The sequence below is a fragment of the Mytilus californianus genome, unplaced genomic scaffold (genome assembly GCF_021869535.1).
Source record: "Mytilus californianus isolate M0D057914Y unplaced genomic scaffold, xbMytCali1.0.p SCAF_11, whole genome shotgun sequence".
Lineage (NCBI taxonomy): Eukaryota > Metazoa > Mollusca > Bivalvia > Mytilida > Mytilidae > Mytilus > Mytilus californianus.
Genome location: NW_026262593.1, coordinates 13,722,115 through 13,750,096, shown reverse-complemented (window position 1 = coordinate 13,750,096; position 27,982 = coordinate 13,722,115). Strand labels below are relative to the sequence as shown.

General features: G+C 31.9%; 1 protein-coding gene across 1 annotated transcript in view; it reads left to right on the top strand.

Moving 5' to 3' along the window:
- Positions 1–25,728, top strand: part of LOC127720794 (uncharacterized) — a 29,040-nt gene extending 3,312 nt beyond the window's left edge. The window contains exons 2-13 of the mRNA XM_052227546.1: positions 1,562–1,730; positions 2,460–2,768; positions 3,035–3,092; positions 6,871–6,920; positions 7,251–7,304; positions 8,172–8,252; positions 12,800–13,402; positions 16,686–17,129; positions 17,633–17,694; positions 18,574–18,810; positions 23,950–24,165; positions 25,720–25,728. Of these exons, the coding sequence (XP_052083506.1) occupies positions 1,562–1,730; positions 2,460–2,768; positions 3,035–3,092; positions 6,871–6,920; positions 7,251–7,304; positions 8,172–8,252; positions 12,800–13,402; positions 16,686–17,129; positions 17,633–17,694; positions 18,574–18,810; positions 23,950–24,165; positions 25,720–25,728 (2,292 nt within the window). The remainder of the gene's footprint in view (positions 1–1,561; positions 1,731–2,459; positions 2,769–3,034; positions 3,093–6,870; positions 6,921–7,250; positions 7,305–8,171; positions 8,253–12,799; positions 13,403–16,685; positions 17,130–17,632; positions 17,695–18,573; positions 18,811–23,949; positions 24,166–25,719) is intronic.
- Positions 25,729–27,982: the final 2,254 nt, after the last annotated feature.

The window sequence follows — 27,982 nt, the reverse complement described above, 5'->3', positions numbered from 1 at the left end:
TGCTTGCCAATTTTTTTAGTACCCCTTCCAAATGTATTCCTTCATGTTTTATGCCTCAAATAGCAAGTAGGGGGATGAAATTACACTGTAAAAAAATTTGGGTCATGAATTGTAAAGTTAAGTAGTGATTTGGTCCAGCTGAAAAAGGTTAAAAATTAGCACTTCGGAAGCTGTCAAAAGATTTCAAGACCCCCTTAACATAGAATTGTCCATATTTTGAGTTAGAGCCGATGAAGTTTTCTATAATTTTGATATGATTTGTCCCAAAAGTAGTACAACACACTGTAAAAATATTATTGAGAAAGCGCAGGTGGGATTTTTTTATTTTCATTTATTGTCTAAAAGAAATGCACTACGAAATAACTGTGTACTCGGACCAGTTGATCGCCATTTGCTTACCCCTAAGTCTTGCTAAAATTAATTTCTACTTGTCCCAACCTACAGACACTATTCAATGACAATTCAAACATTTGTTTGTATGTTTCATGTCAATAATAATTAAATGATGTCTGTCCGTTCTTTCACTCTGCATTTTTTTGTTGTTGAACATGTTTACACAAAAGAATTTAAAAAAAAGAAAAAAATCCAAATGATAAAAGGAAATATGAAATGTCAAAATAAACACGAAGGGACAGATTATTCGGTCTATATACATGATATAGATGTTTAACAGTTTTCGCAAATGTCAATTAATATCTGTTCTGGAAGTTTTTTCAAATTTTCGTACACAGTTTTATTATTTTGAAGACAGAACATGCAAAAATGCTGACATCTTGTAAAAATAAGAAATTGTTTTTTCATCGTGATTGACGGAATTGCACATTACGTATTGTTTACAACAGGGCGAAAAAGATGGCACAGATATTATATCTTTGTCAATGAATCGTAATGATTCAGCCGTATGTTAGGTGAGTCCATTAAATTTGAAATTCTAAGTATAATGTCACTCATCAATAACCTCTTAATCCCCATAAACTCGTTTCATATATTACTTTAAACAGTGTAAAGTAATGAAAATAAGATTTTTACACTTTTAAGTTACAGTTATAATAAATAATTATACCAGCTTTGATAGGATTTGTTTTAAAATTTATGTCTTCCGTATTGATCTTGAGGAAATATAAACATATATTTTATTCCATATAAGTATTTGTCATATATATTCTATGCGATACCTCTAGTCTTCCAACACATTATTGAGCTTACTTATCATTCATGCTGTAGTCTTGTTGTCTTCATCAAGTTCGTGTATTATTTTTTTTTACTTAGCAATAACTGTACTCTTTTAGTTTTTGTTTTTATAAATCATTACCTTTGTCTATTTATTTGATCGCATTCATCTTTTTTCTAATCTAAATAATAGGATGAAATAGTATATTAATGTAAACTAAATTGAACTATTTTTTTTTTACTTAGCAATAACTGTACTCTTTTAGTTTTTGTTTTTATAAATCATTACCTTTGTCTATTTATTTGATCGCATTCATCTTTTTTCTAATCTAAATAATAGGATGAAATAGTATATTAATGTAAACTAAATTGAACTACATGTTTTTCTAAGGTTTTTGGAATGTGTAGTTCTTTCAAACTGAAATGTCCAGATCATTCACAGTGGTCTTTGAGAGCCAGAGCATTATGTCCATCTGATCCATCAAAGTATTCCTGTATTCAAAATGAACATATTAAAGGATATACTGAAGATTGTTCAGTAGCTAAATTTGAAAGAGGAGGTTTGTTCATTTCTAAAGTATTCTACTTTGCAGAACATCTTTCTTCAATGCGAAGTATCGATATGCAAGCCGGTTTTTACTGTTTAATAGTATACAAACTTTTTTGAACTAATGCATTTAATTGCTGACTTTTTGTACAGTATAAATAAAATCAATTTACGATAAAATCAAAAGAGGTACACGAAAGCCTGTAATTTCATTTCTCCGTAACATTAAAGAATACTCTTAGAAACACAATTGAATATACTGATATACTGTACCTTTATGTGAAGATGCAGTCATATGAAAAAGTTACAGCAACAAACGATTTGATTGTAAATACTCTAAATTCAATTACTTGAAAACAAACATTAAAATTCACAGATTGATTGATGCATATAGTGTTCGACAAATCAAAACCTTTTCTACGTTCATCCGTGCCAAAAGCCATATGTAAAGTATACTCTCCTGGTTAGTTTGTTTTTCTCGGTGTATATGTTTGTTTTTTGGACAAACTGCCCAAAAGCACATCGGAACTCAGAAAACTATATACACCAAAAAATTTTAAAACAAGTTTACGATTTAAGAACTCTCGTGTAAGTAAACAGAGTGAAAGAAAGACGAAATTCAACATGGAATATTTAAAGTAAACTATAGGTTGAAGGTATGACCACTTCGACGGAAAATGAGCAGGTCCTTCCATACGTTTAGCTTATACTGCTTATAAATACGCTTTTTAATCATTTGAAGGCATGAAGATAATCTTACGTGGTAATTTGGATGCGGGACCGTGTTCTGAAGAACGATACCAACCCGGCCAAATGAAGTATTTAACAAATATTAGCAGTGAATGTATATTTTCCAAATCACAATGTTATGAAGAAGGTCAAATTTTATATGATCAAGGAAGTCCTACTCAAGATGTAAAGTGCAGATGTGACTTTACACAAAACTACGACTTCATTTGTAGAACAAATGCTTCTAGATATTGCAAACCTTCTGAAGAAGATTGTTCTTGCTTTAAAAAGCAGTGTCCGACATATAATGAACTCTCAACAGGTGCTTATATTTTATTTATTTGAAGAAAAATATTGAAATATGTTGACAGCTTTACAGTTTTAATTACTTACATTGCATTACCATTTTTATTTTTCTATTGTATTTATGAATAACAGAATTAAAAATTTTCAGATGATTCAATTTGAATTATTTCAGTAATTATTAACTTCCTTAGTATTATTAGGTTTATTTTTTCTAGGTAATACAAATCATTTTCTTGCTTGCCAACTCACTCTCTTTCTCTATACACATATACATATTTTCAGATTATTCATGCATTTTAACACCTACAGTAGCAAAGGATACACTGACGAAAACATTAAGGTAACTCATCGAAAGCAAAATTGAATAGTAATGAACAGATGTGGTCTCGGGTAGTATAGCAAATTTAAACTTTAGTTGTGGAGATTTACTTCATGTAGAGTATCGAGTATCGAGTTATGAAAGTCGAGTTGCGAGTTACAAAAGTGTTGCGAGTTGAAAAAGTCGAATTGAAGAAAAGTGTATCACTAGTAAATGAGCGGACGGTCATTTAAATTCTGAATGAGAACTACCGATATTCGGAAAGAAAACTTGCATTTCTAGTAGTTGAAGATCGGAGTCAAACGCACCTTGATACGATCACAACATCAGTTAATATACATATTGTATTTATCGGCAATTTGTACATTTTCCGTTTGAGCACTGCCTAATATTTCAAGATCATGGACAGGACTTGATACTAGAAAATATTAGGCAATGACGTCGTGTATCAGTGCAGAAACGTCACGTGCTCAGGTCCATCCGCGTCAGTTTATCAATGAAATGCACGCGACTTCATTCATTCAACCGAACAACTATCCAAACGTTTTGTACGCGTAAAAGAAGTTTAACTATTTCATTTTACTTCATATTCTGAACCAAATAAAACATACAGTTAAGACAAATTGCTGATAAAAAGATAAATGGCATTTTATTTTTTGATACTGACTTCATCAGCTCGAATATCAGCTCGCCCTAGCGTGCTCGCTTGATATTCTTGCTGATAAAGTCAGTATCAAAAACAAAAATGCCATTATTCTATATATATATGAATGAAATATAATCTGACACTTGTCTGAGTTTAAACAAATAATCTAGCTGTCTATAAGTATTGTGTTTCCTTTTGTTGTTTCAATGCTAAACCTGGAAATTTTATAGAAAATCCCCAGCCTTTCCCATGTGTACTCTTATATTTTACAATTCTGTTTTTACAAGATAGAGGATTACTACATCTAGTTCTAGCAATAATTTCCCCAAAACTAGTTTTTATATCAAGATATCAGTTGAAACAGATGAACATATGGACCAATTTAAGTACACCTTCTAGGGTTCTCCTAACTTTAATGACTCAGCAAGAGGTTATTTCGGATTGTAAAGATTGTTAAGGACATTTTGTATACAATACACTCTAGCACAACATGGACAAACAATTGGATTATCTATGTTTCAAATGCTATAACGCTTTTCTCTGTAATATAGTATGGGATGATATTTTACAGTTTCTTAATTGTTTCAGACAAAAAACTCACGGAACTAATTTTAGAATTAAATCTGACAGCAAGATTGATTTAAATCATGTCATAGCGATTTACTACATGCTACAATTGGGACCAAAATGCCAACACATTTTATACTATCGAAGAAAAATATAAAAGATCGTTTTTGTACAAATTATAATCCTTATTTATGATTTATCTAAGACGAACAGAACAACTGGTTAACGATTGTTATATTCCTGACTTTTGGTACAGGCATTTTCCAGAAGAAGAAAAATGTGGTTTGTACCCTGAGAGGAGTCAGTTTCCAAATATTTTAAAAGTGGTATACAAAAAATGTTCTGCTATAATAGGTACTCCCCTTTTGCACCATTAAATATAAGGGAAAGAAAGTGTGGTTCAAGAATTCTCTGTGTCATCTATGTCCTGCTACCAAAAAACAAAAACACACAAAATGTCTTTTCTATTTAATCTTATATACGTATATGATGGATTTGGAAAAGTTAATAGTTAATGTGCTTTTCAAATTTCATGCATTTTCTTTTATTGATTAATGAATACTGGTTCATTTTTTACATCCGCCAGGGCACATGCACAATGATATGCCCGTTTTATCCACTCAGTCTTTGTATTTGCCAAGACATATATGACTATTGACCCTTCACGATGATGCTTGATCAAGTGTGCATTTAATTAAATACAGTGATAACACTGCTTGCAGTAATCCTATATCTATTAAGTACATAATTGTACAATATAAGAGTACATGGGGAAAGACTCTGGATTTTCCAAAAAAAGTTCCAGGTTTAGCATTTGAATAACAAAACGGTACATAATACTTAAAGCTAAGACAGGTTGATCATATGCTTCAACTCTAACAAGGGTCAGAATATATTTTATTTATTTAGGACAGAATATCTATTAGAAGGTTGTGAACGTAGAAAAGTGCGTTCGACTCCAATCGCAATTGATTAGGAATGCCAGTCCCCCTCCCCCTCAAGGTCGGTAGTTCTCTTCGGGTACTCCAACTGTGCAATGTACCTCCATGTCTAAATTTAAAGCAGGACTTATTCAGTTTACAGTGTTAAAAGTGGCGTTAAAACAAACAACAAATAAACTTATTTAATTTTCAAAAGAAAACTTCAAGGCGTGCATTCAGAATTTATATGACCGTCCGCTTAATTACCAGTGATATGAATCATTTATATTTTTATTTTGAGACTTTCTTAATCCGCAACTCGACTGACTTAACTTGTCACTGTCACTCGACTTTTGTAACTTGCAACTCGAATTTTATTACTCGCAACTCGACTTTTGTTACTTGCAACTCGACTTTTGTATTTCGCAATTTTCTCTTTATTTACTGGTAACTCGACTTTCTCAGCTCAACACTTGAAACTCGACAATAAGAAACTCTTTTCAGTATGATTCATATCAAATTCCTATCGGAAATAAAGATTAATGTTGAACTTAATTTACTGTGAACTGACAAAGGAAACACGCCATTGCGCAACACAAATCTAACTGAAATATGATCAAATCAATATAAATTTATACGTCTAAATATGTGACAACTTTACGGCAGACGTTCTTCATCGGATAATTTGTGGTTATACAGGGCTAACACTATAGTTTATATATACATTTATATTTCGTATCAAATTTACCGCAACAATATATGTTAGATCTGCAAATTTGCGTTAACAAATCTTTGTTCTTCCCACATCGAGATTTGTTCCCTGGATCTGAGACATTATGGCAACACCGCCTGCTCAAAAGCACTCGACCAACAAGCCAATATACAAATAGCTTTCATTAGACAAGTCGGCTTTATCTAGGGTTATAACACAGTACATGATGTATAGTGGCAGGTAGATGGTATACCTTGCAGATCAGCTGTTTTGTAACACGGTTGGTAAGGTTAGTGGAATTGATTCATTGTAATAGAACGGCAATAAAACCATCTTTATGTTGCTTAATATTTCAGTCATACGTTATACGGACATCGCAAGGTAATTTACAAAGATTCTTGTTTCGCAAAAGTAGTGTAAATCTGCAAAAAATGTCCCGATAATGTGCTGGTGATTAGAAAATATGATCTGATTTTGTGCTCTTTATTTTAGAGTAAAAAGTGAAAAATATTCAAGATCTATGAAGCAGAAAATTGTATAATTAATAGAAACGAAAACTAGCTTTCATTTGGCAAATACAATAAAAAGGAAATATCTTTCAGCCTTTGCCCTTTACACCCTTTTCCATAGAATAATTTATAGAAAGCCAATGAAAGATCAAAGAAAGCCATAAGGGTCTGTTGATCAATGTGTTCTGAAAGGATAATGACAGTTCTTTGTTGGTGAACGTGTTATTTAGAATTGGACCTAATTGGATGATTAATTGTTTATGACGACCAAGTCTCGAAAACGATGAACTGGACATATTGCTGGTCGTCTGTGTTATCGATTCATTTTGACGGTCAACCAGCTGGTCATAATGGCAACCATATTACTTTGTAACAATGATATTAAAATTTGACATTGGGTGGCTTTGAGTAATGGCTAAAGGCATAATGTATTTTTATATTGCAGAAACGAATCAGTGCAGCCGTTTATTGTACAAAGAAATATCACACAACGAGGTATGCATTCTAGTTTATAAAAATTGTCTCCTGTACTGTAAACATAGTTTACATGTACAAATAGTTAAACATGTATCAAATAAATGTGATATGTTGTTCCCTTTACCTTGTAGGTCCACTAACAAATGAAAAAAGAATGAAATACCTACTTTTGAAACAATAGGGTTTAATTTCCTTTTGTTGACATTTTACCTTTTATGCAATTTGAATACTAAAAAAATAATATCTTATAGAATACAGTACCTCGTAGTATATAGTTACCTAATGTCTTCAAATATGTTGGATGATAAATGTTCTGCTATAATTATAATAATTTCCATGTTTTGACAGAAAAGTTAAACCTATCACCATGTACAGCAATTCTTATCATATTAACTATACTTGGTGAGTATTAAATCTATCTTATTAGACTTTTGATTTTATATAAGGTAATATATTCACACAGTTTAACAACTGATTAATTGAAACCTTATGCTTTGCTACATAATGGAGGTTATTTTGAAAACACGTGTCTTGTGCACTGACATCGAAATCACACGTTTATATTACTACCATTTGGATAATATGACTGCTGGTTTACTGCCAATCCCTGCGGATATACCTTTTTCAGTCATTTGCTTTATTACTGCAATGGTTCTAATGATAATAAATTCTAACTGCACTTTTCAACCTAAGAAAAGATAAGCAATTGGAATTTGCAAAGTTAACTCAAGATTGCGCTCACCGATCTTTTGACCTTTGGACTTGATTTTTTAGCGGTTTTTTTTCTTGGTCGCTCCTGATAAAGATGTGTCCAGAAACATGTGCCACTCATATATTTATATAAAAGTAAGCTTAAATAACATTTTCCTCAATCAAAGGTTAGCATATTTTTCTTGTTTATTTAGATTATTTATATGCTATGCCAATTTCTCTCGTCATCTTATTATTATCCCATTATCTTTTTATTTTTATAATAACCAAATATTTTGTATATGAAATTACAATTAGTAAAAACATGTCCTTTATAAGTGCATTATTATAAAAAAAAAAAGATAATGGTAATAGACATGGAAAAATAAAATTACTAATTAATTGTTGAGAAAAAGAAATTGATAAAAAAATATAGAACGAAAATAGACTGGTAATTAAAGCAAGATATAAACACCAATATGAATAAAATATACAAATGGGACACTTGATAATATAAAACACAATCTCCTTCCATACCTTTGTTCTCAAAACCAGTAAGCTGCTACTTGTTTTTTATAGCCTTTCCTTTGTCACTGCTGCTTTGTTATGATCAGAGGATAGACAAGCTTATTGACCATGTTGACAGACAGGTTCGAAAAGGTATATAACCTGAAATTTGAGAATAATTTTCATCTTCACTATTATTATCTAAATATTATCATCAGTCATTTGTATATGTATTGACACTTTAGTTTTTGCTTCGCATAACGATGCACAGCTATTTGTTTAATACGATATACACGCCATCCCATCTTGAAATGATAACGTACCACACCACAAGTTAGTTCTGATTGGTGTCCTGGAGATGCTGCTTTGATTCTATTTGCTTTTATAAATTAATACATTTGGAATTCCGTACGGAAAGGAGAAGAGTTTATACACGGAATATCAGAATCCGGATTGAATAAACTAGCATGTGTTCGATGAATCAATAAATTAGATTGCGTCGGATATACATTGTTGAATAAGCGCCGATAGTCTATATTTATCTTTGTATCATTACGCATTCCTTTTGCTTAATCTTTATTCACAACGCTGTTAAGTAATGTGTCAGATAATATTCGAAATGAGATGTAAACAGCTCGGTTTACTGATGCACGTACTCAGTGCTGACCGATATGTAATTATTCATGTTATAAGTAATTTGTTAGTCTATCATAGTATGAAATAAAGGAAATATGTGTCTAGCACGTGAACCTAAGTAGTGAGTACAACACAACAATGATTTACGATGATGATTGATGATTGATTATTGCTGTTAAACGCCCCTTTCTGCTTACAAGCAAGGATAGTCCATATAAATTAAATGATTTTAGTGCAAGTTCTCCAACTATAAATTAGAAATCAAACATAAAATTGCCTATTTGTACACACCTCAGGAGAGTAAAACACTTAATTATTTCCTTTCCTCGAAATGATATTTTGTTCTCGAGCTATATTTATTTTCCACCAAATATAATTCCATCACAGGAGATGTATTTGAATAAACGGTTGGTATAGTGTTCTGTTAGGATCGTTTTTTTTCTCGAGTGACTATGCTTTTGTGTGAATATATATGTTGCAAAATGTAAATAAACAGACATCTTTTCTAGTTCGATGCAAAATCGAAGCTTAGAACAAATATAAAGGTATTTTAGAACTATGTAATAAACATTTTGTTATCAAGAACACATCATTTGAAGTTATACAATTTGAATATGCATCCTTACAATGTTTTTATCCAAAATGTGAAAAAAACCATTTTAATACGGATACGAATATACCAAATAAAAAAAACTGCGCTATATATAATATATAATTCTTTAATTATCAAAATAAGAACATGTGGTATGATTGCCAATGACACAATAATAGCAAAGATCTGCCTTTAATAGACAATATACAGAAGTACTTGCATTTGGATTTCTCTAATTCTTACCCGATTTGTCCTTTTCCTGACCTGTTAATTGTTTTTATTTAATCAACGTGTGGTTAGATCTCAGTTCTTCATTGGTCAAAGTTTTGATTATGACGTCAAATTGTCTTGCTTTCCTCTGCATTTCGTATTGTGACGTCATGAAAAAAGGCGACCATGCCTGATGACGTCACATAGAAAGAACACATCTTTTTGCAAATGATTCGAAATAAGGATTAAGATTGTCTGTATCGTCAAAAATTCATTAGAGAAACAGATTCTACCACCAAATCTCGTGAAATACGTTATTTATACACTCTCGACATTAAAATTTCAAATATTCAAAATCGCTTGGCGAGCCACGCGTTTTAAATTTGAAGATTTTACTGTCTCGAGTGGATAAATATCGTATCACACTTGATGCAATGGTAGAATCTATATGAATACGGTCATTTTGTGATTAAAACAAGTATTTGTCCGAGTTTTATCCAGTCAATAAACAATATTGCGACAAGTTGAAATTTGATCTATTACTGCATTTACGTTACAAAAAATGAAAATCTAGAAAAAAAGTACATTCAGAAAAAAAAAAAAGTCGATACACAACAAGTACTTTGACAAACTTCGTCCAACATTGTACAGGTTGTTTTGTTTACATCTATTTTAAACATATATTTGTGTATTTTTTTTACAGAAAACACAGACTTGTCGTTTTCATTTAAAAGATTTTATGATGTTCAAAATTATTTTTTTATCTATCCAGCAATGGAAAAAAAGAACACTGTACTAATGTTATTATTGTTAAGATGAGTCCGATCTGGCAAATGTAATACTCAGTCGTGCAGTACAAAATAATTAGTTACATAGTGTGCTGGTGACCTTATACGGTATATATGGGGTCAGTAAATTCCATATGGGGTGAAAGCGAAGCTCGAATCCCCATATGGAATTTACTGACCCCATATATACCGTATTACGTCACTAGCACACTATGTAACGAATTTATCTTACCGACTATCTTAACGTGTCATATTTAGACTAGTGACCTATCAAAATGAGCAGGTCTTCAATACCGTTAGCATTAAGAAACTACTTCCATTGATCATACAAAAACAGTTGCCAACAATAACAACTTGTTAGCTTTAAATGTGTTTTATGAATTTATTTCAATCTTCATCAATTACTTCGTCTGTTGAATCCTTTAAGATTTTTTCTCAGTACCGTTTTGTTTTTATAAAGGGACGTAACACCACTACTAACCGTGTATTAAAATAAGCTCCGCCTCCCTTCTAATCTAATATGGAATATACACGGTCTCCACGCGGACGCTTTTAACCAATCATATTCCTAGAAATGTATAGGAGGTAAGATAAATCATGATATCTTGCTCTATTCTTTTGTTGATCTTTTTTACAAAGTAATATATGACAAATATGACATATTGACATCACAGGAGCTTCATATTTCCATATACGTCCAATGACAGCTTAGGACGACATACTTGAATTAGATATCCATGAAGTGTTTTTGTTAGATACGAAGACATATGTTTCTAAGAATAAAGGTGATAAAGGTGTACACCAATGAGACAGCAACGCTAAGAAAAAAACCATAAAGCATGTAGAGGGCAACAGTCGTCAGTCGTTAACAATATCCATGTGTCTATACAATATACTAAAATTGGAAATAAATTAAACAAAAGCAATCAAACATCTTGAATTAACACATCCATGCAGTTTTGATAGTTTTTGAGGGTTCGTGCTGCTCAGTCTTCTGTGTTCTCTATGTTTTGTTATTACTGATTGTTCTTACTGATTGCTCTTTCATGTTTTTGGCCATGATGTTGTCGTCTGTTTTTATAGGACTTATGATTCTTAATGTCCCCTATAATTGGTGTCTTATTTTTTTTTTTAATTTGAGAAGGATTTAATCTTCTTACCATTGTCGTGTTAGTTTCGTTATTTTTTAAAGGGTTTCATTTAAGGTCTAAAGTTATTTGATAAATTGTGTATTATTTTTTTCTATTCAAATTGTGTATTATTTTTTTCTATTCAAACTGTGTTAATTATTTAAATTAAAATTTAAGCGGGCGAATAATAATAAAAAATAGGTACATGCTAACAACGAAGCAAGCATACACAAATTCATTAGCCTCCTGTCGTTAGTTCTATTGAACGTTATGGTTCCATAGAACTGCGAGCGTACGTAAAATGTACTCACAGAAGGTTGGAAATTATAAAGAGATTAATTTGATGAACATTATAGATATATGTTTTGGGGTTCCGTAAATGAATATGTGTAATTGTCTTTCGCTACATTACAGTAATGGAATAAGAAAGGTAAGTTTTAAAGGTCCCGAATGCCTTATTTCATCATATTTTCTTGAGAAGAACCAGGACCAGTTTTGTAAATACCCTGACAATGTGACAGCTTTGAGCGTTCCTGATGAAGGTAAATCCAGAAAAGCGCTTCGGACGCATAATATTATTTAACGTGATGTTTTCATTTTTTAATACTCGAAAAACCCCGAACTATCCTTCATTTTAAATGAAATAGAAGGCAATACTGTGTAGTTTGTATATACAACTTGAATATCATTAAAAATAAGTTGGGCAGTTTGAATACAACTGATATACTTGCAAAAGGAGAGTAAATCGATCTGATCTTAAGTGATTTCACCAGCAAAAAACTGGTTTATACTCGAAAAAGAGGACTGATTCACTAAAAACCTAAGTTCACAACCAAATCGGTATGTGGAGCCTACAAGTATCCGACAGCTTGAGAGTTTTCCTTTGCATGACGTCATGTTTTGACACTAACGTTTATTTTAGGAATTTCGAGGAGTTTTATTTTTATAATTTCATACATTTTTCCAAGGACTATTGCCTAAACTTATTTTGTTATGCACTAGAATAGGAATAACAGTTCTGTACAGATTTGCCTATTGCAATTTTCACACAGCGAAAACGTCATAGTGTTTGCACAGGGGTTACGATACATATGGATTTAAATGGGAGGTTAACTGTAACAGCCATAAATATGTACATCTGTGAGTCTGCACTAAATAGAGATGGGTGTCAATAAGATTTATCACGCAGTTGTTTACAAAGCAAAGGCAGTATGTCATATTAGAATAATATATATATATATATTAATTGAGAAAATCATTTATCAGCTGTTGTTCGGTGCATTTTTATAAAATGTTATAGTTCCTTTTTTTATTGATATTTAACATTGTTAACCTTTGTTTTAGGTCAGAATAATGCTGGATCAAGAAGACAAACTTCCGAGACATTACAGCAAAGGCCAAATTCTGTTTCGATGACGGAAAGCGATTTTTCAAAAGAACCCAACCCGAATAAGCAGGATTCAACAACCCCAGCAAATAGTATCGTACCACAGGATGGTGGTACTAGTAAGGCTCCAAATACTTTCATAAGTCACGGAGGTATTCAGACAATAATGTCAAAATCTGTAGCGACTTCTAATGACTATTATGATCTAAAACCTGACTATGGCCTTGCAGATAATGAATCTGATAAATATTTTATCAAGGTTCCTCTATGGATAAAATCAAGCAAAATAAAGTACTTTAGTTCTGCTGGGAAGCCTGTAATTGGTGAAGATATCCATCGCGAATGGAAAAGACTAGAGAAGGACACAAAATGTAGGATAATGGTTGAACCATATCACAAATCAGTTTTTAAGGAAGGATGGATAGCCAAAACAAACAAACAGTTAATGAACATTTTGTTAATGAGTGGAACACTCAACTCAATAGAAGGTGATATTATTCTGTGTGCAGTCAATAAGGAATTGGAAGCTATGGGATTTGATTCTGAAGTATTGATGGGAGGTTTGTACGCATTGCTTTTCTATTTTATAAAATTATTACTACAGTTTGGTTTCAATTCCTTAATTTAAAATAAAGAGTACACTTAAGATCAATCACAAGTTAAAAACAACACCATGGGAAATCAAAAAGACAAAAAGAACAACTCTAATAAATGTTCCACAGAAAACTAAATATTGATCATGCACACCCCAAATGAACAGAGGATAAATTATACAGGTTTTTAAGTGGCTTTTGTTCGTGGTGTGTACCTCGTGACCGGTGGAAGTATTATATTTAGCCATTATCAACGAGAGGACAAGACTATGGACACACACAATAAATGTTGATAAAATTTATATATCAGTCTAGGTGGCCGAGTGATCTAGAGTGCAGGACACAGTGCAGGCGATGCTGTCACGATATCCCAATAGCATGAGTTCAAATCCCGGCGAGGGAAGAACACAAATTTGCTTCCGAAAATTTGCAGATTTTACATTGTTGTGCTGATATTTAGAGTAATTATGTATATATATAAAGGACATGTACGATGATATTCATTTAAATGACATGTACGATAAGCTGCAAATATTTCTAAACAGCTTCCAATTTTACCTGGATGCTGCACGCGCCTGATGCAGCCAATTTGTTTAGCGAAACATTGACTGAATATATAAAATATAACAACTATTTTTATAACACTTATTAGCGTGTTAAGGTTACATTCTTGGGCATTTAAATATGTTTATATATAAAACGTCTAGGTATTAGCCAACGAATTTCCTAAGAGGGCGCTGGATCGTTATGCAAAATAAAATGATAATGTAAACAAAAGAAAAATATATATATATACGCTTTAAAAAATGACGCAGGTTAAGTATTTACAACAATGCCTGCATAGATATGCATTACAAAAGAATAGTAAAGTGTGATATGAGCTGATACAATTCTAAAATTCACAGGGGACGAAAGTTAATTTATTTCAACAGAGGCTGTGTATTTATACATCCCAAATGAATAGCACTGTTTGATTTAAACTGGTATATTTCCAAATTTTCAACGTTGACGAAGGTTAAGTAATTTCAACTATGGCTGCGTATTTATACATCCAAAATGAATAGCACTGTTCAATATTACGGAACTAAAAACAAAACAACTGTTTAACCCACCATTTTCTTCGGAAAATGCCTGTACCGATGACAGTTGTTTTCCACTTGTTCCATTGATTGAAAGCGTTTGATTTTGTCAGTGTTTATGGTCTTTCCCTTTCACTTCAGTATTTTTGTTATACTTTTTGTTTAAACTAATTCAACAAACAGACATAACAAATTGACATTATTTTTTTTAAGTCAAGCGAGATAAATTTTCAAAAATGAACACAGACCTGCAAACAAAGAGAATATGAATAAAAAATAAACGAAAGTACACTGCCGTTAAAACAACAACACAAAAAATTGCAACCATTAGATATTGTATATCAAGGTTAGACCCTTATAGAGAAGTGACAACAAAATTAGGATGTAAACATACAAAAAGGAAGTTGTGTGACTGTCACTGTGGATATATCAGGTGCCATTACTAAAAATATGCATTCACTATTTACTTTTATAAGCTAAGCTGGCTTTCAAGGCTATCTGAACTATAGCAATCACGTGGTGTCCGTCATTGACGTCCTTGGTAATAAATATTGTCTTTAATATTCTCTAAAACTACTGAGCCAAATGCTACCAAACTTTGCTTGAATGTTCCTTTGAGTATCTAGTTTAAAAAGCATGCATGGATCCGATCTATCAATAAACATGGCCGTTGTTGCTAAAAATATACCATGGGAATAAAACTGCCGTTTTTTGGCTAATTTCTAAAAAAAAAAATAAAGCAGTTAGAGTCAAATAATTGTTTAATACTAACAATTTTCAACAAAATAAAATCTACAAATCATTTTACCATAACATGAATTGTCAGTCGACCCCTTATAGAAGCTATTGTCCTTGCAGAAACAACAATACACGCAATCGCTTTTAGTCCACCCTTACTGGACATAACAAACGTTCCCCTAACATTTTGACATCATAAAAGAAAATGTCTGACGACAAAATGCAAAAGTGATTGTTGTATGACGTCCAACAGTTCAATTGTCAAAAATTATCTGGTCAAGTGTTCCAGGTTTTTAAATAGAGATAAGGTCTATAAATTAGATGAAAAGGTAAAACAAAATTGACATATAAGCCAACATGGCAGAAATTTTCAACTAAACTTTAATAAGAGTAATACAATTTAAGTGTCTATTATATCAAAACCTAGAGGTGGCCTGGGTGGCCGAGTGGTCTGAGTAGTCGAACTACTGTATCGCTAGCCTGTCAAGACTGAGATTGTGAGTTCTAATCCCTCACGTGACAGGTGCGCTCGACTACAATTTTAATTGACTAGAATTGTGTTTTCCTACCGAAGGTCTTCAGGCACTCCGGCTTCCTGTACCAATAAAAGTCTTTAACAAATGGTAAAATCAACAGCTCAAACACATCAAACGAATAGAAAGTAGCTGTCATAGTCCTGACTAGGTACAGGCATTTCCTTACGTAGAAAATGGTGGATTAAACCTAGTTTATAGCTAGCCAAACCTCTCACTTGTATGACAGTCGCAAAAAATTCCAAGTTAAATTTATATTCAATAACATTGGTAATTGTCATACCTTCGCAGACCAGAACGCTTTGGAGTATTGAGCCATTGGACCTGAGCACATGTCATCATACTTTAGTTTTTCACCATGGTGGTTTCGGATAGCGTGCTGGTTTCCAGTGCGGAAGTCAAATTAATCTGTCCGGGTTGGGTGACATGTCTTCCGGCGAATTGTGACGTCAGACTAGTACAAAGCAGCGTCTGTATTCATATCACAGTATTATGTTCTCAACTCATATACTTTTAATTTGCCACTGGACGGTAAACAGCCATGTATACATCATACTTAAGTTTAAATTCACATTTAATTATCCCCTTTGCGCTTTGGAGTCCTTCATATATGAAAATACTATTATAATTCAATCTTAGAGTTATGAGGAGAAAAGATTGAAAGTAACATAAAAAACAAGATGAATCAGATCAGTTTATTTGACTGTTCCTTGGATTTAGTACCAAATAAATCAGGACGCATCTAGACTAACCGGTTAGTAAACTGTCAGTCTAGTTAATTGGTTACTTGTTTACACGTATTTCATTTGTATTGTTTATATTATGATAATATAGATAGTAAAGTACATTTGACATTAGTCCTGTTAGTTGTAAAATCATTTTTCTCTGGTTTAATTTTAGGTCTTAACAAGGAAAAGCTGGACAGACTTCTACCTAAGACATCTGAGAGAAAGCTCGAGATAGGTGATGTGGTACGAATATATGATCCAGAAAACCTTAACTGCCACTGTTTACTTTTGACTGTTCTTGAGGATTTAAATATAAAGAGTCACTCTGATTCTCTGGAACAGAAAGTAGCAGCAGAAGTTATCAACACTTTAGTAACAAACGGTTTTAGAAGTTTAGGGATATCACTGAACTACAACAAAAGCCCAGAATGGAAAATGTTCTCATTCACATTACTGTCTTGTTTATGGAGTCCCAAATCTAAACTGAAGAGTCCAGTTGTGGTTTATTGCTTTGGTGCAGTGGACGAGTTTGATAGTCTTGACGACTACATACGAGAGAAATTGAAGATTGACAACTGTTTGGTTCCTATAAAAACCGAACCTTTAGAATATCAAGGTAAATATAAATCATTGTTTTGAAGAATTGTTAAAAAAAGCCCAACATACTGCTCCCCCTCCCATTGAACACAAATTTAAGTATACTGCAAAGGAACAACACAGGATTATAAACAAACCTCACACATATGATCACGTTGGCTTCTTCACCAGATTCCATACTCCACGGGGTGTGGTGCAGTCTGTGTGAGATTACATGTTGTTTGAGAGGTATTGGCAAAGAAAAGGACAGTACATGTAACAACTAACAATGGGTAGGATGCTTTAAGAGGTATGTTCGGATTAATTGTTAACATTTATATATGGAGAAAATCAAGTCAGTTGTTTTTGCAAATAAAAAATGCATGGTATTTTACTATTTTTATCTTCACATTTGAAAAGTATAAAACAAATTGTATGCGGAAAAACAAACAAGATTCATGCAGTAATTTAAAGAAGTACTACCTCATGGAATTGTAAAAAAAAACAATTGCATTGTGCCAACTTTTTATTTGTTTGTTACAGATGAGGAGAACTCAATTAAAGTGTCAGTAGAACATGGATCCATACTTGATTATGATACCAAGGTGACATATTGCTTAATCCAAAATATGATATTTTTTATGTATTATATATATATTATATTGTCTCATTTTCTTTGTAAGAATAATTGTAATAAGTTGCACTGTCAGATATCATTGAACTACTTGTATTTGCGATATGACTTTCACTGATCATATATTGCACTGTTAATGATCTTGTCAATACATTTCCTTGGAGTTTAATTTATGACTTCATTAAAGAATATAAGTTCGTCCAATTTTTACGTCGTCAGCTTCAACTTTGATGGTTTTAACCTAAAATATTTCTTTTGGAACAGTTGTGATAGTTGCAGTATTACGAAAACAACAATACTTAATCTCAAAAATATACTACTTGACTCATAATAGGATAAAAATGAGAGGTTTGGCCTCTCGTTCTACCTCTTTCTAAGCCTTGTTCCAAATGGTGAAGATTATTCCTTTGAAAATTTTACAGATGCCATCTCCAGTTGATTGACCGTTATGGAATATCTGTTTCACAGATGACGACAGATATGTGCCTATTGTTGTGAACACAATCCCGTCCTCTTTTTCCAAAATGTGAACAACCCTATTAGACTTATCACCAGGTTTGCACTTACATAACCAATATGGACGGTGCCACATGTGTAGCATGATCCAGAACACTTGGATCACCCTAGATGTTCCTGTTGCTCAGTCTTTAGTTTTCTATATGTTATACTTTGTGTACTGTTAATTGTCTTTTGGTCATTTTTCGTTTTTGCTATGGTATCGTCAGTTCGTTTTCGAATTCTAAGTTTGAAAATCCCTTTCGTTTCCTTTCGTTTCGTACCATAAAATATTGCATTTTGAGACAATGTGTGGTTATTTTATATATACATAAGTTTTATATTGTTTTTCTAGGTTGATGTCTTAATAAATTCTGTAGGTGCTTCACTCGATTTGAGCAATGGGATTGTGTCCGCAAAACTTGTGAAGATGGCTGGTAAATCTGTTCAAGATGAATGTAATAAAGAGTACAAAAATGGCATAAAAATAGGAGATATTGCCATCACTTCTACAGGGCATATGATATGTAAAAAGATTTTCCATGTAGCATTGTACACAAACTGGGTTTGTGATGGAAATATTTCTACTGAAGTAAGTTTGTTTAGTACGGAAGCCCATAGGGGACATAAACAATTATATTATATCGTTATCTCAATATATATATATCGTTATTTCGATATGATTTAATCGTTATCTCGATATATTTATATCGTTATCTCGATATTTATATCGTTATATTGATATATTTATTGAGATAACGATATAATATTATTTGTTTTAGGTCCCCTATGGGCTTCTGTAGTTTAGTGTATCATTTAATCTCACCAATATGATTGGCACAAAAGCAATCTTTATGTTTCTTCAAAGTCTGTTCTTTATTACATTCGTCTATGTTATTACCTTTGAAATAACAAAACAAATGGTGATTGTCTAGGACGTCTTTAAATAGAAGATATAAAGTAGCCTTTTGAAGAGTAGTTGTTTTTTTATATTTTTAACAGTTAAATGTGTTGACAAAAATTGAAAAAAAAACTTATTGTAGCTTCATGTTGTTGAAACATCATTTAACATTATTATGTTCCATGTATGAGCACAATAGAGTATCCAACTGTCAAAGTGTTTACACCCCAGTAAAGCTTCAATTTAATTAAATTCTTAAATATTGTTTTATAGCTTTTTATGTAGAACAAAAAATTTGCTTAATGGCTAATGCAGTGAAGTTTAAAATTTGACATGGTTATATTATTGTAACTCCTTGACATTAAATGTGTCTTTATGTAAAACAAAAATATTGATGGGTAAAGAAAAGGTTCATACTTTCCTTTTTTTTTCTATTTAGTAATACTGCACACCCAGAAAAGGTTAAATATTTTTCCTTCTATACATCTGAACTCATCATAAGGTTATGAGTGGGAAATGCTAAAATACAATTCAAATGGTATATTTCTATAAAATCATAAAAATCCACATTTTTGTTCGATAATCAATGTTTTGCTTTTTAAGAAAAAAAAATGTTAATGACTAATTATTGAAACCAAATATATTCAAGAATGTTGCCTTCATAGGCTTAGTTTTACTGTTTTACTCTCCGATAAATACTCGGGAATGTTTTGTATGCTTTTACCAAAAAAATAATATTAACAGAGGTATCATTGAGTATAATGTGGTCACTTTTTGGCCTTTGATCTCAAAAGTACAGTGAATATCTCTAAACCAACTAATAACATTTTGAGTCAACGAAGAGAGAAAAATTGAATTAGGATGACGTAAACAAATATATCAGTATGTGTATCAGATTTATCTAATACTGCTTTGTACTAGCCTATCAAGTTATCGTTCTCCGACAGTGTTTTAGTTTTCTATGTTTGTTTATTGTATTTTTCTAACTGTGCATGGTTTTATCGTTTTGGTAAGAGTTCGATAAAACTTAACTGCACCGAAAATAATGATAAATTTTACAAAAACTTTATATCATGATTTTCAGCTGACAAAAGTTTACTTTAAATGTCGTTTAACCAATACATTTTGTATCACATGCATAAATTATGGAAAACAAAATAACAAGAAACTGCTATCTTTTTTTAAATTTCTAGATGTTTACTCAATTTCAGAACTTATAATTATTTCTTTTTTGGTATAAAATAAAATAATATGGTATAACTGCCAATGAGACAACTTTCAACCAGAGACCAAATGTTGTAGAAGTTAACAAGTACGCCATCGTACTGCATTGAACAAAGAACAAAACCCATATATCCCACATATTAAACAATAACAGGCCCCGATAATAATGTAAAACTGTTCAAACGAGAAAACTAACGACCTGATTTATGCACAAAACAATAAATGAAAAACGTAGGATATACAGTAACAAATGACAAACACTAAATCACAGGCTCCTGGCTTGGAACATGCACATATAGAATTTGGCGGTTAAACATGTTTGCTTGCGCCAAACCCTACAGTGCTGTAACAGTACAAGATAAGAACAAACTGTGATGGTTAAGTCTGGCTACAAAAAATATAATGCAGTGCGACTGTTTGAACACTACTTGTTTGTTTTATTCATACCAAAGTCCTACAGTATGCAAATTACCTTTCATGACATGATAATTAAGACAATCACTTTGGTATTAAAAGAGATGATAATTTAAGGTTGAGCGTACAAGAGGACGATAATACACATGTTAATATTCTTATAAAGTGTGAAAAGGCCTTTAATCCCTGCAACAATTTTTAACAAATGTAAAACAAATTACCCAAGATATAAGAAGATATAAGAAGATGTGGTATGAGTGTCAATGAGACAACTCTCCATCCAAGTCACAATTTGTAAAAGTAAACCATTATAGGTCAAAGTGCGGTCTTCAACATAGAGCCTTGGCTCACCGAACAGCAAGCTATAAAGGGCCCCAAAAATGACTAGTGTAAAACCATTAACAGGAAAACCAACAGTCTAATCTATATAAAAAACGAGATACGAGAAACACTTATGAACCACATCAACAAACGACAACCACTGAACAACAGGTTCCTGACTTAGGACAGGTGAAAACAAATGCCGCGGGTTTAAATGTTTTAATAGGTACCAACCTACCCCCTTACCTGAAACAATAGTGTAACATCACAACATAGAAAGACACACGATAAAATATCAATTGAAATGGCTCAATCAAAAGACATATTAACACAAACAAGTGAACATACACTGAACGAATAAATTTGATATATGACCCAATGTAAATACAAAATCAATAAAATAAGGGGTGAGATGTTAAACAATATCAGAAACACAACCATAACCTTGGACAAAATGCCGCAAAAAAATAATGTACATAGGTAAATGAAAATAATTTGTAAGGTATACGATAATGGAATACGAATATATTGTTTATACAAAATAAATAATTTTTTTGTTCATAGTACCAGAACAGAAGTTAAAATTTAAAGTCATACCAAACACTTATCTAAGCTGGTATATATTAAATAGAGAGACGAGATATAACACTAGATAAGTAAACATTAAAAAAACAAAAAAGCATAACAAATTGTATCAACAGGTAATATTAACACGAAAGTACGATTTGAGAGTACTCGCAGTTACTGAAAGCTAGTTAAAAGCCAAAAACAATTAATAATAACAAATCATGCCTCAGAGACTAAAATCAACTAAAACACATCCCAGGGATTTAGTATTTTCACGTCATGGACAGTCAAAGAAGACATGACTTGGGCAATTCCAAAAATAAAAGTAGGCAGTAGGATAGTTAAGAGTTAACCTTTTAATAAATAAGTATAATGTAATACATAGATATAGTAATATCTATATCGAAAATAAACTTGGATGTGAATTAATACATCCCAAAAACAAATTTAGTCATATTTTAATTTCTTGATGACAAAATCGATATTTGTGCCAATGTCAACAATATTCAAAGATCTAATTACAACATTGGTAAGATAACCTTTACTAATAAGTTTGTTTAAAGGTTCGATCAGTTTACACGGATCACATAGACAATGGGATTTCCGCGCTTTTAGTACAATATTACCGTAAAATTTAGGATGTGGAATACCGTTTTTAATAAGTTTTCTACAGGTACATCTAAGTTTACTAATCAAATCTTTGTACCTATGAAAGAATTTAATAAACGTTTTAAGTAATTTATGATAACGAAATCCCTGACTTAATAATTTACCAGTGATGTATTGATTATGTTCGTTAAAATCTATAACATCACTACACACACGGGCATAAAGAACGAGTTGGGATATAAAAACTCCGTATGATGGAGCTAAAGGAACATCGCCGTCTAAAAAGGGAAAATTAACAATAGGGAATGAATAATCGTCTCTTTTGTTGTAAGTTGTAGTATGGAGTTTCCCTTTAGAAATTGAAAAGTCTAAATCTAGAAAAGGACAACAACTCTGGATTATTTAACGAATAAATATCAACAAGATAACGGTTGGTATTGTTGAATGTATCAACTAAATGTAACAATGACGTGTCTTTACATTTTTATGTATAGAACACAATTTACCTTGTTTATCATACTTTTTAAACTGAAGATTTAGTTTGAGTCATGTGAACGTTTTACCTATCGACATTTGAATCAAACAGAGTAAATTTATATCAATTACTGTATTCCTACGTCAGTTCCACAGAAAGATTTCGAGTCTTGCAGAATTTCAAGTTAACCGAGTTGGAGACAATGATAGTCCGCTGTTTCATAAAATATTAGTACTATTCTCGAGATGTTCACAAAACATGAGTTTGTTATACATTAGAAATAATTTACTTGAATTTTGTTTTACTATATACTGTCTACAAACTGCTATCATTTAAAGGGGCACTAGCTGTCAAATTCATGTTCACCGATTCGACTTAAATTCTCATACTTGATTTATAACAATGTAAAACATTTATCCAAACTATTAAAAGTCTAAAATAAACAATTTACAGGACATGGACTCGAAAATATGTAGCTTCGTTTCGTGAGTATTTTAGTCTAGACGCCATCTAATTAACTATTGAGTTGACCTCGGAAAAACCTCCGATGGCCATATAAGGGATATACACATAAATATAGATATAAATAGATTAAGCTACTCGAGCAATTAGACTTTCTAGGTCTATTTAATTTCATATTATAGATTAGAAATATATGTTAATTATCGTTTTTTACCTGTAAAAGAATGATTTTTTGTGGATCGAATCAGTCAATCAAATTATTTACCTTTGTTTCACTTTCAATGTTGACATTCTTTTCCTTTGAATAACTGATCACGCACGATTTATGCGTTATCTATCTTTAGCTAAGGGGTTAAATTGAAGTTCACATGAATACGGATTCAATGAGGTCGAATTTTTCACTTGCAAGTGAATAATTCATCATCGATATTTCTTTGCTTATTTTGACAAAATTGAACCATATTTGCTGCTTAAAGCGAATTATTATTTCACTATTTTACTTTCATTAATGATTGAACAAAAAAAAATCATATTCTAATTGTTTTTATATATCTCGTAGCTAGTGCCCCTTTAAGCGAAAAATATCAAAGAATAAAGTAACCATTTTGTTCAAAATGTCAGTTGTGACATGTGTTTGATGTCACAACATTGTCATAATAGATCAGATTTCTGCATGACTAGAATAACCAAACTATAGTATTATTTGTAGTTATAGTTCATTTGGTAACATAAATAAGTATGGAAATTTTTTATAACAGATTTTGAAGAACATTGTGATAAAGTGTTTGATTGAAGCTGAAAAAAGGGAAATGACCTCTATTGCTTTTCCTGCTCTTGGAACAGGCACTTTAGGGTATCCTCCATGTGTGGTTGCCAAGACAATGTTTGCTGCTGTCGATGAGTATGGAAGGACAAATCCTAAATTCTTACAGCAGGTTGTTTTTGTCCTGTTTGAAGACACTGTTGTATTTAAGGTAATAACTAGTAACAGCTTAATACAATGAACTGTCTTTTTAAAAAAGAGTACGTCCGGATACATATTCAGCATGTTCATACTCTGGATTTTCTCTCATCTGCCAGAAACAAAAATGTCATAGGAAAGACATATAAGTACCTGAGTATTACTTTTCTAGTTTAAGCATCAGCCTTAACAATTTGCAAATAACATCAATAACTTATCTCCATTTCCTATTCACACAATCATTTGAAAATGTCATATGTCGAGTCTTGTTTATCAGTCATTATTGCATGAACAAATTGCAAATCACTGGAATATTATTTTTTGCCTACTTTTCCTAAAAGACATTTGTATTCGTGGTATTGCCGAAATATTTTTGTAAAGTGTTATTAAATTTGGAGCATTTTGATTTTTGTTTTTACATTTTTGCTGTTTCAATGGTTACGGTGATCACTTCCAAAAATTCCAAAGACAGATGCCACCTATAGAAAATGTTTACTTCGTTGAGTATTCCAAGTACTAGTTGACCTATTCCCACGAAAATTGGTATCCCACAAATAATAGTGAATTCAGAGTATTGTCTTCAAGATGTACAAGTTAGTCAATTTGATTGATATTGTCAATAGAACACTGAAAGAATTTATTTGCCTTGAAAGATGGTTTTTATCTATTGTTCGCAGAAACCAAAACAGATAAAGAATAAATAAAACTAGCTGAAATGTTAAGTCAATAAAATTTACAAATAATTCAACATGGTCAAAACTGTCAAATGACTCCTTGTTATGTGAGTTATTGCCCCTGAATGACAATTGTTTGCCCAATTTTTTTAGTTTTTTTTTGCAGAAACAAAGATAGATCGAAAACAACAATAAATATAGCAAAAATGTTCAACAAAGTAAGATCTACCGTTGTTCAACATGGACAATTAAAATCGTCAATTGTCCCTTGATAGTTGTCATCATTTTTAATATCTACACAAAGTATAACAGAGAAAAATACTTAAGGTAGCCCTACAGCATAACTTTTCCGACTCCAACCACTATTCATTAAATTGATTATTCCAAATCTTTTCAATGAAGTTTTTGAATATTTTAACTTATTTTAAAGCTGAAATATTATTCTATCTTTATCTATAGGTATACTTATTTTGGTATGAATAGTTAAAAATATAGAACACGAACTAGTCTTCCAATAGCACATGCAGGTCAAGGGGTAGTAACAAATCAGCTTGCTCACTCTTTTTGGATATTTTTTATAACAATAAAGGATATTAAAGAGATAATGTAAATAGCAAATAATCATATAATAAACAAGCAAATTGATATTTACAAATCATTTCATAGGTTATGAATATTATGTTATCCGTTTATGGGAGAGTTATTGATATTTATTTTAAAAAATGGGGGTTTAGCTTTTTTGCCAAACAGGATATAAAACAGACAACAGAGGTCATATTTTTCAGTCTGACTGCCCATCCATCTGTTTGTTCTGTATCAAGCTAAAATTTAGTTTAAGGTATTATGATGAAGTTTTGGTCATGTTTATTTGAAAATAAATTATTTGTTTCCAGAAGAAATAACAGTGATCAAGAAGGTGAAAATGAATATCAGTATGACATATTTCCCCGATGATAAAGTCAAGCTCCTGGGATTAAGTTTGATTGGTTGATAGTTCATGAAATGATATAACAATTTATGTTTTCTTGTTGCTACTTTATTGTTTGTTGTTTATTTATTTAAGAATTTCGAAAACATTGGCAAGTGGAAGAAAAACAAAGTTAAGAACAGTAAAGAATATGGTAAGAGAAATTTTAAGTCAAATCCTTTCATAACTGCACAATAGTGATTGATAAAAATGTATTTATTACGAAATGTTGTGACTGTTGATTGGTTTGTTGAATTTAGTACCTTTGTGGTCCATATCCACATGCAAGTATGAATAACAAAGACATGACGTTATATGTCAATGGAACAACAAATTGAATACACAGAAAAACTGAAAGTCAGCCAGTTCTTAGACAATTATTGACCAACAGCCACATAATTTTATGTGTTAGTTCTAACCATGTGACAATGATGACCTATATTTCAAGATTCATTACTTCACTAGGTTCAAGTCAAAATTTAAAAACTAGGCTTTGAATAAAATAAGTAACTTAAGTCAGAAAACTTAGGGTTAGGATGGATCTTTGGAAGTATGTACCATTCCTACAAATTAAGGTCACTTTTACTCATTACCTGCTTCAGTAAATTGCCTTGTTGGTATTATGCAAGGACTCCTGTCTCAGTGAAAGCAATTTAGTATATGATCCCTTGCTTGGTCAGACATAAGACTTTACAGATTAGTCTTTGCTACTTCCACCAAACATTTGGTATTTACAAATAAGATGATAACCTCGACAATCAACTACTATCGAAATTATCAAAAAGTGTGATTCTGTCTGTATTTCCAAACATTTAAATGCATGTGAGTTTTGTAAACGTACATTATCTGCAGTTTCTAAATACAAATAGTTCTACTTATAATTACTGTTGTATGTCACAGTTGAATATAGTCATGTATTCAAATGGTTAGATATTGTTATGATTTTCTGAATATCTTGCACAGGCTATAAAGTAAATTATGATTGGCTTAAAGGTATTGTGTAAGGTATGACAATAAGAAGATGTGGTATTATTGCCAATGATCCAACTTATTCACCACAGTTCAAATGACATGCATATAGGCAATTATAGGTCACCCCACGGCCTTCAACTATGTCAAGCACCCATACTGTGTAGTCAGTTATAAAAGGCTCCGATATGAAAAGTTTGAAACAATTCCAACGAGAAAACTAGCAGCCTAATTTATATCAATACAATTTACGAAAAAATCAAACATATATGAACCAACGACAACCACTGAATTGCCGGCTCCTGACTTGGAGCAGTAACATTAAGAATGTGGCAGTTTTAATCATGTTTGTGAGCTCACAACCATCCCCCTTACCTTAATGTCCAATCTTTAAAAAAATGTATTTGGTGTAATGTGAGGGTACTCACATTGCACCTAATTTGACAGTTTTTTCACCTACATTTATTTATGATGCAGGCAAACGTTTTTGTGATGTGCTTATTTTGTAGATGTATCCTTATTATTAACTATATAGTTTCATCAATCTAATTTTGAATCCATATTGCATTATAGAAAAAAATGGGTTTAGCCCACATCCAAACGATCCATGATTTTGTTATGACAAGTACCTAAATTGCATCTGTAAAAATTGAATAACTGTTGCTTGGATATTTTTCTCCAAATATTTAGTCAGTGCTTACTATTCATTTTATAAGAAATAAATGCCTGCAACATTTTCAAACGCTCAATTATAAAAGTTGACATTTTGTTGACTTCACATGGCAACGTTTTCATATAACATTTTCAAGTGAATACTTATAAAAAAGAAGATGTGGTATGATTGCCAATGAGACAACTCTCAACAAGAGACCAAATGACACAGAAATTAACAACTATAGGTCACCGTACGGCCTTCAACAATGAGCAAAGCCCATACCGCAGTCAGTTTTAAAAAGCCCCGAAATGACAATGTAAAATAATTCAAACGAGAAAACTAACGGTCTAATTTGTGTACACAAAATGAACGAAAAACAAATATGTAACACAAAAACAAACGACAACCACTGAATTACAGGTTCTTGACTTTGGACAGACACATACATACAGAATGTGGCGGGGTTTAACATGTTAGCGGGATCCCAACCCTCCCCCTAATCTGGGACAGTGGTGTAACAGTACAACATGAGAACGAACTGTAAAAATCAGTTGGAAGAGGCTTA